General features: G+C 40.5%; 3 protein-coding genes across 4 annotated transcripts; 2 read left to right on the forward strand and 1 right to left on the reverse strand.

The window, feature by feature from the left end:
* Window positions 1-3,151: 3,151 nt before the first annotated feature.
* LOC107305555 (F-box/kelch-repeat protein At2g44130-like) lies at window positions 3,152-4,583 on the forward strand. Its single transcript, XM_015843619.2, has one exon. The coding sequence runs from the start codon at window positions 3,197-3,199 to the stop codon at window positions 4,346-4,348; it is 1,152 nt and encodes a 383-aa protein (XP_015699105.2). The 5' UTR covers window positions 3,152-3,196; the 3' UTR covers window positions 4,349-4,583.
* Window positions 4,584-9,537: 4,954 nt separating this feature from the next.
* On the reverse strand, window positions 9,538-12,177 carry LOC102721517 (glutathione S-transferase Z1-like). Of its 2 annotated transcripts, none has more exons than XM_015833362.2 (9): window positions 12,027-12,177; window positions 11,837-11,893; window positions 11,532-11,617; window positions 11,378-11,449; window positions 10,986-11,039; window positions 10,509-10,584; window positions 10,277-10,338; window positions 9,897-9,956; window positions 9,538-9,805 (listed from the first exon to the last, which is right to left on the reverse strand). In XM_015833362.2, exons 1-9 carry the CDS (start codon window positions 12,142-12,144, stop codon window positions 9,767-9,769), a joined length of 624 nt encoding a protein of 207 aa, XP_015688848.1. In that variant the 5' UTR covers window positions 12,145-12,177; the 3' UTR covers window positions 9,538-9,766. The 2 variants fall into 2 exon arrangements, with proteins under 2 accessions (XP_015688848.1, XP_006647392.1); XM_006647329.2 differs by having other exon boundaries at window positions 9,538-9,809; window positions 12,027-12,175.
* A 245-nt stretch (window positions 12,178-12,422) lies between these two features.
* LOC102721805 (PHD finger protein ALFIN-LIKE 7) lies at window positions 12,423-15,559 on the forward strand. Its single transcript, XM_006647330.3, has 5 exons — window positions 12,423-12,641; window positions 12,780-12,812; window positions 14,254-14,482; window positions 14,731-14,851; window positions 14,942-15,559. Exons 1-5 carry the CDS (start codon window positions 12,509-12,511, stop codon window positions 15,221-15,223), a joined length of 798 nt encoding a protein of 265 aa, XP_006647393.1. The 5' UTR covers window positions 12,423-12,508; the 3' UTR covers window positions 15,224-15,559.
* Window positions 15,560-16,648: the final 1,089 nt, after the last annotated feature.

Genomic DNA, 16,648 nt, shown 5'->3' on the forward strand with positions numbered 1-16,648 from the left:
ATCAGCTTCTAGAAGGTCATTCTTTACTCTCTTAATTTCAACCAGAGGATGGATGGATTCTCCTCCTTTTTGGCCGCAAAATGCATCTCTTCACGCTATATGCATGTTTTATTAGGGGTGCCCACAAAATCACACGTATCCATGTATGTGGACGATCATTGTGGGACGATGGTTTTGTAAAGTCAATCTCAATGGGAGTTTCATGAACAATAAATATAATGCCATGTAGACATTTTTGATGATGTGACAAAGTATTAATGAAGAGAGAGATGAAATGAGTTTCATGGAGATGAAAACCTTCTAGACACTGTTACCTAAACAGTTTGTGTCTTGCATGTAACCTATGAAACAACAATAGATGAAACTATGTATTGAGAGATGGGTGTTTTATCCTACCTTCAAATTTTTTAGATGACATGTCGCTCTCTAGATAATCGTGTCCATAAAACTTGCATTGAGGATGGCCTAAGCTGCTAGAGGACAAACAATTTCATAGATTCTCGCGAACTGCGGGAGATGATCTTTTGGTTTTCTCATAGAAAAAATTAAAAGATATATCTGTAAATAATTTATGAATAAAACTTTTCCATACGTATGGTAGCGCTCCAAAAGCACGGGATGAAAATAATCTACGATAGAAAGTTCAAATTTTGGCTTACAAGTACGAGCGAAAAGATGATGGTTATAGATGAAGTTTTAGCAATATGTGCTATATTTATCTTTGAGGTGGTGTTCAAAGATTTTTTTTTTAAAATCAAACTATGCTTTTGTGTGAAGCCATTCATCCTGTAATATTCTACTACTTGTGTAATAATTAATTGTAGTAAAGACCGAAATAAATCTCATTATCTATGTAAAAACATGGGATAATGATATTTATAGAATAATAGAATAATCTCAAGTTTTCCACTATCGCCTAAAATTACAGGACTTAAAATTTCATTTTAAATTCTATAGAGTTGATGACAATAATTAAAAGAAGATGTATTACTACTATGGTCACGGAAACATATTATCTTGGGCATGTTTCAAGTCGATCTTTGTAAGCTTCAAATATCAGTATGCTTTATAAAGGTTGTAGATTAGATGCATGAAAATTATGTATGTGGATTGATCTTGAAATATACCTGTATAATATTAATGTAATATGGTAGAGGTTTGAAAATATTTTAGAATAAAGAGTGGAGATCAAATCTGTGGCTGTGCATCTTACAGATCATGTTAGATATTTTAAAACAACTTTTTGTTTATGTGATCAAGAGAGAATAATTAAGTGTCCTTTTGACTGGTTGCAGCCAGTATATATTCGATCGGTTATGATCTGCAAGACGTAACATTCTTTTCACATCAGCATCGGATCGAAGAGCATCTGGTGAATAATTTTGCGTGTAGCCTTACAAAGGTTAGAGCCTTAGAGGATAGATCTCAAGTCATTTTCTTAATTTATCTCTTTGCGTGCATCGATCTTTTGTCTCGTGCAATTATTCAGCATTTCTTCAAGCACAAAATGACATATTAATACATGCTCTTTACATAACAGTTATTTATGCTCCATGCATGCATTAATTGATTTGCAAAAGTCCAACAACGTGAAGGTTCATCTAGCAGCGGTAACCACTGCATCTACCGTTGTAATCGTGTTTACTATGGGCTCCAGTAAGGGTAACCGTTAGTAGGGTTTGATAAAATTATTTAAATTCAAATTTGATGAAAGAGATGAAAAATATCTAAAATTTTCTTATAAGTAACAATTCATTTGTACTGCTATCCGACGAATTAGTGAAAATGACAAAATTTCATTCATATTTTGGAGCTCCATTGAAATTGGAAATTATTATTTTTTGAAGAAATAAAACATGGTTTGGGATAAGATTTCTACTTTGATGAAGTGTAAAAAAGTATAACAAAAGTTATGCAAGGTTTTTATGCAATATTACATTATTTTTCTAGAGATAACCACAATTTTCCTGAAATTTCCACAGTTTTATATAATTTTATTGTGTTCTACATTTTTTTTTCTTTTTAGCTTCAACACATCGCGGTTACCCCAGTTTTCCGTGTTGTCACTTTGTTTTTTACTTGACGATGTTAACATTTGAATATATGTTTGATCATTTGTTTTATTTAATATTTTTGTGTAAATATGTTTAAGTACCTTTAATGATGAAACATATAATAATAATTAATAATTATGTATATTTTTAAATAAGATAAATGGTAAAATATAGATCTAAAATTCAACAGTGTCAAACAAAATTGAAGGTACTGCCAGATCTAGTCATGTATTAGGAGGGAGTTATGAACTTATGATCTAAATTGATTGTGCCCTTAGACTGCATTTGCTTGCACAACTTATGAGGGAAACTTCCCCCATTTCAGATGAGTATACTTTGTAAACTGTTAAACAACACTTTTTAAAAAAATCTAAAAATTGCATTAGAAAAGTATATTAATACTTTTTGAAAAATATTGTAATAGCTAATATTTGATTTATTATTCAGTAATGAGATGTTATGTTTTACCTGCCCTTCTTCTCTCGATCTCAAACTCACCCTTAATAATCAAAATTAAGCTTTATACAATAATCTTCTATGTTACATTGTTACCCTGCTCATGTTCACTCGAAAATATCACCAATCAAATTTACCAAAGTTGTAGCGTTACAACCCACCCACCACACACATTGAATGGCCTCCCATTCCACTACAAGAATATCTTCCTCCACTACAACCGTAACTTTTTTTTCTCTTTCACTGTGTGCTCCCAAAACACATCTAATTTGCTGTTCACAACCTTTCAGGGTTATCTTTTTTTTTTATTAAAAAACAAACAACATATTTATAAATAAAAAATAATTTTTGAATAAAAAATTTATATACATGTTTTTAGTGATCTAAAAACAAATACCTAAAAAATAAATTAGAAAAATCTTAAAATCAACTCTAAATTTACAATTAAAAATTAAATTTTGGTTTACAACCGTAAACAGAAACAAAAACGAAAGATAAGACCTTAAAAAGAAAAGAAAGAAAGAAAAGAAAAGGAAACAAAAAGAAACCATACTCCAAATTTATCCTCACACTCACTCTCCCTCTACTTAAACCCTCCAAAGCCCTTCACTGAGCCACACACAAACACCCCTCTTCCGCTTTCCACGTCACAAGGGGAAGACACGCCACCCTGCGCTGCGCTCGCCATGGGCGGCGCCATCGAGCGACAGGGCGCGCTCCGGGCGGCGCCATGGAGAGAGCCGGAGGCGGCGGAGCTCATCCCGGGGTTGCCCGACGACGTGGCCATGGAGTGCCTGGCGCGCGTGCCGATCCGGTCGCACCGGGCGATGCGCCACGTGTGCCGCGGGTGGCGCCGCGCGGCCGCGTCGGAGGCGTTCCGCCGGTGCCGGAGGATGGCCGGGGCGGCCGAGGATGTTGTGTTCCTCGTCCAGGCCACGCCCGCGCGCGGCGAGGGGAAGGGCTCGATGATGGCGGAGTGCGTGCTGGTGGCGGTGAACCTTACCACGGGGGAGTGGAGGCGAGTGGAGGGCGCGGGGGAGGAGGAGGAGGCGTGGTGCGGCGACGTGCCGTTCTTCGCGCGGTGCGCGGCGGCTGGTGACGGCCGGCACGTCGCCGTCGTCGGGGGATGGGAGCCGGTCAATGGCTGCCTGACCCGCGACGTGCGCGTGCTGGACGTCCACGCTGGCGTCTGGCGACGCGGCGAGGCGATGCCGGACTCCCGGGACTTCTTCGGCTGCGCCGGGAGCGACGGCGCCGTCTATGTTGCCGGCGGCCACGACGAGTCCAAGAACGCGCTCCGCTCCGCCTACGCGTACGACGTCGCCGCCGACGCCTGGCGCGCGCTCCCGGACATGTCCGAGGAGCGGGACGAGCCGCAGCTCGTGGCCACACCGGGCCGCGTGCTCGCCGCCAGCGGCTACCCGAGTGACGCACAGGGCGCGTTCAAGAAGACCACCGAGCTCTACACCACCACCGGCGACGCCTCCGCCTGGGCCGACGGGGGAGACATGATGGTGCCGAACACCGCCGAGACGTGCCTGGCCGCGGTCGGCGGGAAGGTGTGGGCCGTCGGCTCCGGGAAGGGCGGCGTCCGGGACTGGGACGGCGCTTGGAGGGACGTGGCCGACGGGCCACACGGCATGAAGGCGTGCGTGAAGGCGGTCGGCGTGGGCGACGGCGACGGCGACAGCGCCGCCGCCGTGTTTGTGTTCGGCAAGGCGGACGACGGCAAGCACGCGGCGTGGGTGATGGACGCCGGTGGCGCGCGGTGGCGCCGCGTGCCCGTGCCGCCGGGGTTCGGCGGGTTCGTTTACTCGGCCGCGTCCGTGCGGGTTTAGTTTAGCCGTGTGGAGTACGCGCGCGCTTGGAGGAGAAAACACTCGTGAATTGCATTGTAGACCGTACCAAACAGCAGAGTGTCTTCAAGGGATCCGGATCAGTGGAAGTTGCTATAGCAACTGCAACTTTAACAGTTGTATTTATTACCAATAGATGTAAACCGGATGGTCTAAGTCAGTATGACGCACTGCAGCAAAAAGTACTGTAGCAAAAATAACACGTTATAGAATACTGTAGCACAAGATCTGGACCGTTGATCATCGAAATGGACGGACGAAACTTCGTGCAATCCTTAAGTTACATTCGCCATTGTGACTGCATGAGATCCGAATCGGTCTTCAAGGGTAGGGTGTCTGAATGTGGCAGGGCGTGATTGTTTGCCTAAAAAAAAGATAAACAACATATTTACAAACGAAGAATAAAATAAACATCGACAAAAATCCTAAAATCAACTTAACATTTTGGGTTAAAAATTTAAATTTAGCATAAATATAAGTGAAAAGATAAAGGTGTCCGTGTTTAAGTTACCGACCGATAACCGAATTTTGAGTCTCGTCGGTATCGTGGCTTTCGGCAATTTTGAACCGCTTTTTGGCAGACTCTGATTAAATTTCGATCAGACTCACTGTTTAACAATTGGGTTTGACAAAAACAATTCAAAATTTCAACCACAAGTTGGTTTCGAGCGACGTCAAAAAACCGTAAAACCAATCAACTTTCGTATGCTTTGTGAAGATTTGACCAATGCAAGTCAAAAATTACAACCCCAAGTTGGTTTGAGCGACGTCAAAAACATAAAAACCAATTAGCTTTCGTCTGCTTTCTGAACCCTGGTGGCATCTGCATCTCTCTTGTTTAGTCGAGCCTGAAGAAATAGAGAAAACGTGCTGAAGTTATGCATATTTAGTCATTTTTGATAGTCTTGGTCGGATTCGGATCAAGTGCAGTCACAACAGTGACCATAACTTTAACCGTACCAATCTCCAACAATCTAGCAAATAACCGCAGATGCCGCCACAAATTCAAATTTTAATTTTTAGAATTATTGATTGTTATCGCGGTCTTGTTAGTCAAAATCGCGCGGTAAGCTGTCAAAACCGTGTGGTTTCGAGCGAAAATCGTTGATAGTATAAATCGAGGTAAAAATTATAAAAGAAATCTAAAAACTACTCCCTCCGTTTCACGATGTAACTATTTCTCGCATTGACTAGATTCATATAGATGCTAATGAATCTAGACGCGTATATAAAGTATATAAATTCATGAATGAATGAATTTAGGCAAAACCAGAAAGACTTATAATATGAAACGGAGGTAGTATAAAATTATAAAATAGGACATGTTTTTGAAAAAAAAACATGATCATGGGTTCTCCATGTTTCCACACAAGATCCGAGGTTCTATCTGCATAATACGCATGTATTCATTCAACTAACAAATAAATGGCATATTTTGTACCAAGAATCATGTGTATTTATCCTGCATATGTATCTCTAAAAGTTATAAATGTTACTACATTAATTGACATAGGAAGCTATCCAATATGAACTAACGATAGCTACACATTTTATTTTTTATAATAACCTAATCGTATTTTTTATAATAACCTAATCGAACAACGTACAAATATATCCCTACATGTCTACAAATCAATCTCATCGAAAATACTGTCCTCGTGTCAAGTTTTTATAAACATATACCTACAAACCATTTTTACCTAATAAACTATTATAAATTTTCTTTTTTCCTACCCTTTTCACTAATAAATTTTTAATTGTAATAGTAGCTCATAATTATTCAGGCATTAACATCAGAAGATGCACACTTAAGCAAGCAGAGAGGTGAAAGCAGCATCGGTAGTTCGTAATCATTCAGGTCATTGACATCAGAAGCTGCTTAAACAAGCAGAAAGTCAAAAACAAACAAAATAGAGAAAGTCAAAACAAACAAAATAGAGAAGTAAAACAACCCCGACTACATCTTAACGATTAAAGAACCAGATAGAGATAACAAGTAATGAAACTTACAAGCTACTTATCCATCTTTCTAGATCCTAAAATGATAGGAAGTGCATGGGATGGACATTGGTCTATCGAACCTGACTAAATTGTCCGCGAAAGCAAAGGCGTAGTTGATAAATTGGCTCTACCCATCAACCTCACTCCATGTCGCTATCAAGACCATCGGCACTGTGAGGAATGTTACGGGTTGGTGGACGACAAGGAGCGGCAGGGACCTAAAGAGCACGGGAGGGGAAGTGCGACAACCAACCAAAGATCGCATTGTTGAAGCTAATTCATTTTCTTGAATCTTCTTTATAGCTCATGAATAACTAAGAGTATAATGCATCTCTTAAAGCTTCTAGATCACTCATACATGTTTGAGAAGCTAATTTATTTCTTGAAACTTCTAACCAACTCATGCATGGCTAAACCTCTACAATATTCATGAAGCAAGGATCAAGTAAAAACTAAAAATATATGAAAACTTATAGCCTCTCAAATGTTCATGAAACAATAGCTAAGTAATAGAAATATATGAAAATCTATAAAAAAATGTAGTATTCCTATATATGCTCATGTGGTCTAAAAATAATCTAACTTAGTCTTATTTGTAGAATAATCTAACCTAGTCATCTAATTTATTAGATGATAGGCTATAAATAGGCATCCAAGGGTGAGTGGAGTTGATGTACTCTTGCACATTAAAGTGAATGAGAGCTAGCTAACAAATTACTCCACACAAGCCTATCTCTTTAGTAACCCACAAAGCCAAAACAACTCCTCTATTATCTTGCTCTCAACAAATTCTACAAAATAATTAGCACTAACAACTAGTATAAACTGGAATTCTGCCGAACAGATCAACAATTGACAGACATATTTACGAAGTCTTTGTCAAAGAAAAAAAGTCATCCGTGACAGAGAGCTTATTAGAATTTGCAATAAATAAATTAAGGAGTAGTTTGTTGAAGCTAATTTATTATATTGAATCTTCTTGATATATCATGAATAAATAAGAGGATAATGCATCTCTTGAAGCTTCTAGATCACTCATTCATGGTTGAGAAGCTAATTTATTCCTTGAAACTTCTAGCCAACTCATGCATGTCTAAACCTCCCCAATATTCATGAAGCAAGGATCAAGTAATAGCTAGACATGTATGAAAAATTCTAGCCTCTCAAATGTTTATGAAACAATAGCTAAGAAGTAGAAATATATGAAAATCTCTAGAAAAATATAGTATTCTTATATATGTTCATGTGGTCTAGAATAATCTAATTGTAGAATAATCTAACCTAGCCATCTAATGTGTTGGATGGTGCCCTACAATGTGTCAGGCAGCGCACTCCACTCACACCCCGTCTGAGTGGCATGAACGGTGTTATGGAAGACGTAGGTCTCCTCCGCCGCAAGGCAGAGGGCACTCATATCCACATCGTCGGAGTAGAAGGTGAACGCGGTGAACCCATCTCTCCACTCTAGAGTTGACAGTAGGCGATGGGAAAGAAAGAAGAACGAGAATGTGAGGCTAGAGCATGAAGAAAGCGTATTTGTGCCCCCCCTTCCCTTGCTTTATAGTCGTCGAGATATGTCAACTCTACCACTATGAGTGGTCTCCCGTACCAACACCAGTTTGGCTGCATCGCTTTGTAGGGTATACTCTTTGTAGACGATTAACCTGATGTTGTAACCAGGGTAGGCTCTAGGCATGGGCGGCGGGGGCGACGGCCTAGCGTACACGCCAGATGAGGGCCCGCTACCTCTAGATTACACCACATATCTTTTCGCTTTTGCTTATGTTTATAAGTCAAAATTTAAAGTTTCGGCCTTAAATTTGAAGTTGATTTGGTGTTTTTCAACGAAGTTTATTTTTCAGCATTGTCTTTTAGATCTCTAAGAATACATATATAAAAATTTCATTCATAAATTATTTTCATTGCAAATATATTATTTAGCTTTTTGTCATGAAAAAAAACCAAACAATCACTTTGTTTCGTGTATTATTGTACTCCCTTATCCCATTGATTTTGGTTCAGAACCAGGCGCAAAGTGCCAATACGTACAATACATGAATTTTTATTGGTATTTAAATTATGGTTCAATTACCAATTTATTTCACAAAATATCTATGATGATTTTGCTTCAACAAATGCTCGTGAAAGTTCATGTTTATAAAAGATAATAGGTATTTATCATCAACAATTTAAGGTATCATACTATTTTAATATATTAATTTCACAGTTCTATAATATACTGGTAATGTTTATTTGTATGATGGTATCTTATGACTTATACAATTATATTATAAATTAAAAAATTAGTCTTAAGAGTCTATGATGGCGAGTTCGCCTAAGGCCCTTGAAAACATTGAGCCGGCCTGGTTGTAACCGACTCGGTTGGCATCCTGACAGGACAAGCTGACATGTCACTTTTTCTAAGCAGGATGCATGTTGATCTCCACCCTTGATTGATCCTGACACCAATGGGTTGCGACGGGGAGAAGCCGGCTACATGCATGCCTTCCTTGCCGAGGGGTCACAAAATCCTTCCTTGCTGAGGGGTCACAAAAAAGTAGTTTATCTTTTCGCTTCTATACATCTATCGTTATTATAATAAGTTAAAATTTAAATTTTTAACTTTAAATTTAAAAATAGATTTTATGATTTTTATCATAGTTTATATTTTAATCTTATCTTTTGGATATCTAGAAACATATATATATAAATTTTATTCATAAATTATTTTTATTTGTAAATATGTCATTTGTCTTTTTTCTTTGAAAAAAACCAAACACCTCCTTACATGTGGCGGCAAAATAAAAAATAATAATCGTCGCATTCTTTTATTGATACTATACTACCATATATACATCCAAGTTTTACCGTTCATAGTAAATATAAATATTATGATCTATCGTTAGCACGAGTATATTGCTAGTGTATTCTTAGTGACCTAAAAGTCCATGCTAGAAAATAAACTTCGATGAAAAAACCCAAAATCAATTTCAGGTTTAAGGTTGAATATTTAAAATTTTGGCTTATAAGCATAAACAGAAAAAAAAAATAAGAGTGGACATGTTCCCTGACAGTGCTACAGTATAGATCTGGTAATGGCAAATGGACTTGGATGACATAAAGTACTTGAAGAACTCAAAACATCACTAGGCACTGAGGAGAAGCGCGGATGGTGTAGAAGAAGAGCACAAGAACATATACACGCCTAGTTTCATTGCACAAGTTCTGTGCTTATTGTTACATCTTCCAGTGACAAGTTGATTACGACAGTAAGAATTCCAATCTATTTCCCAGATGACCAAAAATATACAAGAGCAATCCATACACACAGCAGTTTCTAGGTAGAAGAAGGGGCATCTGGTTGCCTCTCAGGGAGCGCTGCTTGGAATGCTGGATGTTTCATATACTCATCATGGAGCCTCGCGAGAGTGGGATAATCTGACTGTACCAAGGCAACATGTTTCGTTAGATTCTACAAAATGGATAATGGGACATGCATGGCTAGAGTAAGGAAGCAAAAGAACAATACCATGTTGATTTGGAAGCGAGTCACTGCTGCATAAGTCTGGGGTGCGAGGAATACGTCTGCCTGCATTTGTAAACAAAATGCAACAGTTACTAGACAATCAATATTTGGAGCTAACATGATTAGATAAACAGAGGGGAAGTTAGTAGATGACAATAGTTAGTAGATGACAATCTATGGTTCTCATGGGAAGTACAGTGGATATGGGGATGCGTTTTTATCTTATATATTACTCCAGTTTATTTTTTTTCACATGGGAGAACTTTTCTCTGTTTTAGGGGGAAAGTGACTCAAATTTAAAACAAGATAAGACGAAACCACTGAAAGAAATGCATTCTTGAAAAGATCTCCATACAACAAAGTATAAAACTCTCAGGACACACCAGTTGAACAACATCTCCTGTTGCATACTTTCCAGCAGAGTCTTTTACCAGGTTCTCAACAGCTACACAATGGAGGAAAGAAGTGAGCACAGTGTGGCATAAAAGCAAGTTCAAGTAGGAATGGATTATGCAGAACACATTTTTTATAAAAAAAGATTCGATGGATGGAAGTAAAGCTGCAAGACAGTCCTCACTTAATAAATAAAATAAAGGCTATGTCGGTGAGGAGAACCTGTGAAACCTCTATCGATCTGTTGTTGAGTCCATGGGATGCTCTCCCCTGCACCAACCTTCTGCTCAATGAACCTCTGCAAAGAGACAAGTACCCCATACGTTATTCTGTTATACCATAAATGAACTGTACTATGTAATTTTACTATAAAAGCACAAATTGTCTCATATAGAGTTAATCTGCAGCACAATAAAACATCTTTGTGCAATGCAACCAGGTTCCTACATGGAAGTAGTGGTGGGAATGGGTCAAGGCCATGGGTTCTTTCACAACCCTATTTAATTCTTAAAAAAATTTTAACTCAAAACTCTATACAATTTTATTTTCAATCCGTTTTGAACCCGACCCTTAAATTTTATAGGCAAAATGATTAGGCCCATTACCACCCCTACATGAAACACATATGCACTTATCAATCAAACTCCAGACAAAGAAACTTACATGGCTATAAGAAATTGAGTGTCAGTCAGTTCTTACCAGTACAGTAAGATTGTGAAGAGGTTGAATCCCAGAACATACAATGCTTGCAATCTGCCATAAAATTAGTAGATGAAAGGTCACACTAGAATCAGTAGAGGGGAAAATATAGTGTATACATTAAGCTGTGTTTTCTGGATTATGGTTAAGCCTATCCTGTTTCCATGTGCTTAGCATTCTTGTTACCCTGAAAAACACATTTTTGCGGGCTGTACTTTTCCTCCTTTTATTCTTCCTCTTCATATGTGATCTTACCTTTCTAAACAGGCACTAGATGAACATGAACGCTGTTCAACCTCGACAAATTACACATAGCACATATGTAGACCAAAAGGTCAATTAACTACTTGAGGTCATCATCCTGAGCACAGCAGCACATAATTTATCATTACCTGAAGATTCAAGGCCTTCATTTTAAGGTCTTGAGGTAGAAGAGGGCTCCCCGGGTACTTGTCCTCCAAATACTGCAAAGTCACATGGAAACAAGTCAATCCGCGACCAATTTTGATGCTCCAAACGACTGCACCTCAAATTCTAAATGTTTACCAACGCTATAGCGTAAGAATCGCCGATTACAGCGTCGCCGTCCACCAACGCTGGCACGAACCTCATAGGGTTAACCTTGATGAATTCTTCCACCACAAAAAAACAAAAAACAAGATGAGTACCCGAGCAGCAAGGAGGTGCTTGCACAACCCAAATTTGCTATCAGCTTCGTCCCGGCCATATCACAATTAACTGAATCTACCACACAAAGCCCACACAGGGAACGTATACACACAGATTTGCTGCTGGAAATTTCAGCGAATTTTGAAGCGGCAAACTGCACAAAAAATCGAAGCAGCAGGTACCTGGATCAGAGTGCTCCCCTTTGAGCAGGTTCACCGCCTTGTACTCGTACTCCAAACCTGCAAGAGACACCAGTACATGGATTACTCGCCGAACCACCCCATCCATCCAGGAGGGATGACGAGGGGGAAAGCAACCGAGCCGCCGGACCGCCCCAGCGGCCTGAGGCTCCGCCGCAGCGCCAGCGCGCACCTTTGAGGTTGAGGGCGATGCGGACGCGGTGGGAGCATGAGCTCCGCCAGTACGAGTACAGCCCCAGCTTCGCCGCCGGAGCCGGAGCCGCCGCCGCCGCCGCCTCCGCCATCGCCATTTGCCGCCGAGCGTACACGTCAGCAAGCGAGCGAGCGAGAGAACCACTCAAAGTGGTCTCATGGGCCCCGGAACGAGAGAGCCCAGGCCCAACAAAGCCCATCAACTTCTGACAGGTGGGCCCCACATGGGGAAAAGCATAACTTTTTTTCTCTTTTTTGTCTTAGCCCTCTGTCTTAAAAACTATTTACGTTTAGGACCTCGTATGGACTCGGATGCGATTTTTTATTTTTTATTTTTTTTTTTGGTGCCTCCTCTCTAATCCTCTCGCTGTTTGTGTCCACTACGCGGCCACCACGCTCGCTCCGCTCGCTCCCCCCACTTCGTCTCAGCTTGCCGAAACCCTAGCGGACGCTCTCCGGGCGATGGACGAGGGTGGGGGCGGAGGCGGAGGCGCCGCCGCGAACGCGGCGGTGCACCACAACGCGCGCTCCGCGGAGGACGTCTTCCGCGACTTCCGCGCGCGCCGCGCGGGCATCGTCAAGGCGCTCACCACCGGTGGGTCATCCGTTTTTTTGCTTTTGCTCGCCGCTCTACTTCTCTAGCTGTTCGTCTTGTTTTTGCGGGATGCTTTTTTTTTTGTTGTTTTTTGCTGATTGATTGATGGATTTGCTTGCTGCTCCTGTGTCTGCGCAGATGTGGAGAAGTTCTACCGGCAGTGCGACCCCGGTGAGGCTCCCCCGCCGCCCGCTTGCGATGTTCGTTTGGTGGGTGTGTGTGTGTGTGTGTGTGTGTGTGTGAAGGTGTGGTGCTTTTCGGCTGCTTCGGTGTTGCGTTTGCTTCTGCATGGACGGAGCTCAGGATGGCTGCGTTTCAGGGTTTACTCCAGTGTTCTTGACGCGCCTTAAAACTCGAATGGTTGGTTTGGTGAAGAAATAGAGCTCGAATAATTAGTGTGCTGTAGCCTTAATTAACTAATCCGTCCTAGGGATGTTGGTTTTAGTGTGATTTTGGTGGATTTTTTTTTCTTTTTAGCTGGTTTTCTTGGATCAATTTAAGTCAGTTTGTTAAGGGGAAGTGTCAAGTTTCAGCAAATTAAAGTGCAGCTGTTGTTGCTCTTTGCAATGTCAGCATCTGGGACCTCGGAGAGCATGGTTAAATGATGCTACCTATTAAGAATTTTGCAGTTCTGCTTAAATGCAGAATAGGAGGAATTACAGAATCGGATTCTGTTCATTTGACTGGAGCTAGGGTATTTGCCCAGTGCAGATTCTACTGACCGTATCATGCTAACAATTACTCTGATTATTAATTGGATTGGGAATCTGGTTGAAAATTTTTAAAACATATTTAGGCAAAGTAGGATTTTTCGTGAAATGGCTTCATGGAAGTGATTGGCCATACTCTTTTTCCTTCTATTATGGTACTCATAGTATTTATACTAGTAAAAATTGGTTTTATGATACTCATGCCCCTAAACTCATGGTTTGTGAATGTTTGTTGTATTAGTGGTAGTAAATATTTGTTATTATAACAAATTTCATGAACCGAACACAGAAGTGGACAAAAAGGTATATCTACCTGCAGTCAGCCGAGGTCCTATCTGTAAATTATGTATTCATGGGCTTGGCCCACATCATACAGGACTGATTTTGTCATTACAAGGCCCATTTAATCACTAAAGCAGCCTATTCTAGTCTTCTAGAGGCCCAACTGCATAGCTACATTGCTAGGGAGCTGCTGAAGCAACAGGGTTTCTGCTAACATGTACTTCCTCTGATCCAAGATATAAGTCAACTGTATACTGAAATTGTAAGATCCAAAATATTAGTCAATCTGCTGTAATTGCATGTTTACAACAGTAAAAGTGAAAAAAAAAGCTCTAGAACTTATTTAGACTGGAGTGCGGGATTCGTCCTGTTGATGTTCGAAGACAGATTTAATGTTTGGGGGTTACATGGGATTAATTTGTTTTGAGTAAATTGGTTTATTGACTCCTAGTGGTAGTACCAGCATCTGCATCAAGTATGTTTGGTTTGGTCTTCAACTATATGTTCTATACTGTTGTTCATCGACATAATGATGAATGGTACATGCATGACATCTGTTGAATGCATCAAGTTTCCTTCTCCTGTTTTCGTCATATTAATGGCATCTCCTGCTTTTTCAGAGAAAGAGAACTTGTGCCTTTATGGATTGCCCAATGAGACCTGGGACGTGACCCTTCCAGCTGAGGAAGTACCTCCTGAACTTCCAGAACCAGCACTGGGCATAAACTTTGCCCGTGATGGAATGATTGAAAAAGATTGGTTGTCGCTGGTTGCAGTTCATAGTGATGCATGGCTGCTGTCTGTTGCATTTTACTTTGGAGCACGCTTTGGATTTGATAAAGAAGCCAGGTTTGCATAGTTTTCGTTTCAGCTGTTGATGCATTTCTTATTTACAGAAATCAAGTAACAGTGATGTGGCATTCTGATTCCACCTGTCGAAGTTTACAAGAGGGTTTTGCATCTTTTGTGTAAACATCTGAGAGACACACTAGTTTATCCCGTGCATCGTACTTAACATTATGTTGTGGTTTTTGCCAGCCTAGTAAGCTGTTATTGTAGAAAATGGTAATAGTCCACAAGTGGCGTTTGAATTTCAGGCGACGACTCTTCACCATGATTAATGGTCTTCCCACTGTATATGAAGTTGTGACGGGAATCGCCAAGAAGCAATCAAAAGTCTCCAACGGCAGCAGCAAAAGCAACAAGTCCAACTCCAAAGTAAGCACATGCGATTACACAGAATGCGTTGAAATTGTTTTATCTGGTGCCCGATTATCAACACAACCTTTTTTTTTCATTTCCTTTCAGCCATCGAAGCAACCCAATCCTAACAGCAAGCCTGCAAAGCCGGCTCAGCCGAAAGACGAGGAAGACAGCGGCCAAGACCAAGAGGGTGGTGGAGAGGATGAGGACCAGGCGTACATGTGCGGCGCCTGCGGGGAGACCTACGCGAACGGGGAGTTCTGGATCTGCTGCGACGTCTGCGAGAAGTGGTTCCATGGCAAGTGCGTCCGTATCACCCCCGCGAAGGCGGAGCACATCAAGCAGTACAAGTGCCCCGGCTGCAGCAGCAAGAGGAGCCGAGAATGACCCACCCACGGGGGGGTCTCCCGGTTGACATGTTTAGAATCGTTAGGAGTGTTGGTGAAGCGGTTCACCTGCAACCTGCTGGCTGCTCTGTGCAGCAGCAGCGTACCGGCGTCCAGTCCAGACTCCAGACCGGTTGTTGTAGTAGTATTAGTTTCATCCAGTGTTGTACCAGGTGACATGGTAAGTAGCTATTGTATGTAGCAGGCAGGCTAACTGCTGTCATCGTAGTGTGATCTGAACCTCTATTAGAGAGTTGGGTACTCTCGTGTTCAGTGATTAAGTGATGGTGTTAGTGTGTATGATTCTATGGTAACTGACTGCCTCCTTTTTCTGGGATTTCTACCCTGTCTTGGCTCATTTCTTTGTCTTGTTCGGTTAATCCTAATTATGTCTTGTTCGGTTATTCCTCAAGAGGGAGAGATTGGAGAGAATTAAGGGAAAATAATTTCACAACATAATAGGTGTAGAATAAATCTCTTCTTAATCCTCTTGAATCTCCTTATGATTGGGATTAACCGAACAAGGTCTTATAGGGGATTTAAAGGGATTAGTAAGAGATTTATTCTACACCTATTGTGGTGTGGAATTATTCCGTGCAATCCTCTCCAATCCCTGAGACGTTGGGTTGCTGACGTGGAGAGTACCAGCTTCCTGGACGAATCCAGCAGCCCATTAAATTTTCAAACGGGCTAAGTTGTGAAGTATACGTGTCAGGATAAAAAAAACTAACCATAAACATTGTCAGGCTGCTTTTTCTACATATATATATATAAAAAATAATTTATAAATAAAACTCGTATATACTTGTTTTTAGCTATCTAAGAGAAAAACTAAAAAATAAAGTATGATTGAAAAAACGCAAAATCAACTCTAAATATAAGGTTAAAAATTTTAATTTTGGCTTATAAGCAAATGCGAAAGGAAGGGGTAAATTATATGTGAGCAATACCAGAAGTATAGTGCACAAACACTTGTTTTTCATCAATGTTTTAGCTCTTGTGAATTTGTGCGAGCTGGTCTAAACAGCCGCGTTCGGCACCCTATGTAACCTATGTAAGATAACTTAATAACCTCTTTTTTCGCGCACACGTTTTTCAAACTGCTAAACGGTGTATTTTTTACAAAAAATTTCTATAGAAAAGTTATTTTAAAAAATCATATTAATCTATTTTATATTTTTAATAATTAATAATTAATTAATCATGTACTAATCTATTACTATGTTTTCCATATCGGGTAAGTTAACTTATCTACTCCTCAACCAAACGGAGCCAGTAATTTCGCCATGCAAAGATCTCGCCATGACAAGGTTCGGGTTTGTATCACTTAGGGTATTCTTAATGCAGTAATGCAATAAACAAATTTTATATCCTCCATGTCATTAAGAAAGTAGTATTAGACCAAACTCTTACGATACAAATGCTA

The sequence above is a fragment of the Oryza brachyantha genome, chromosome 2, assembly GCF_000231095.2.
Source record: "Oryza brachyantha chromosome 2, ObraRS2, whole genome shotgun sequence".
Lineage (NCBI taxonomy): Eukaryota > Viridiplantae > Streptophyta > Magnoliopsida > Poales > Poaceae > Oryza > Oryza brachyantha.

Excerpts from the sequence above, each read along its gene's own strand:
- LOC107305555 (XM_015843619.2), top strand. The coding sequence starts at position 3,197 with ATGGGCGGCGCCATCGAGCGACAGGGCGCGCTCCGGGCGGCGCCATGG.
- LOC102721517 (XM_006647329.2), bottom strand. The coding sequence starts at position 12,144 with ATGGCGATGGCGGAGGCGGCGGCGGCGGCGGCTCCGGCTCCGGCGGCG. Across the intron at positions 11,450-11,531 it reads ATTCTTACGCTATAGCGTTG|TATTTGGAGGACAAGTACCC; the intron begins GTAAACATTTAG and ends GTGACTTTGCAG. Across the intron at positions 10,585-10,985 it reads TTCACAATCTTACTGTACTG|AGGTTCATTGAGCAGAAGGT; the intron begins GTAAGAACTGAC and ends GTCTCTTTGCAG.
- LOC102721805 (XM_006647330.3), top strand. The coding sequence starts at position 12,509 with ATGGACGAGGGTGGGGGCGGAGGCGGAGGCGCCGCCGCGAACGCGGCG. Across the intron at positions 12,813-14,253 it reads CTACCGGCAGTGCGACCCCG|AGAAAGAGAACTTGTGCCTT; the intron begins GTGAGGCTCCCC and ends CTGCTTTTTCAG. Across the intron at positions 14,483-14,730 it reads GGATTTGATAAAGAAGCCAG|GCGACGACTCTTCACCATGA; the intron begins GTTTGCATAGTT and ends TTTGAATTTCAG.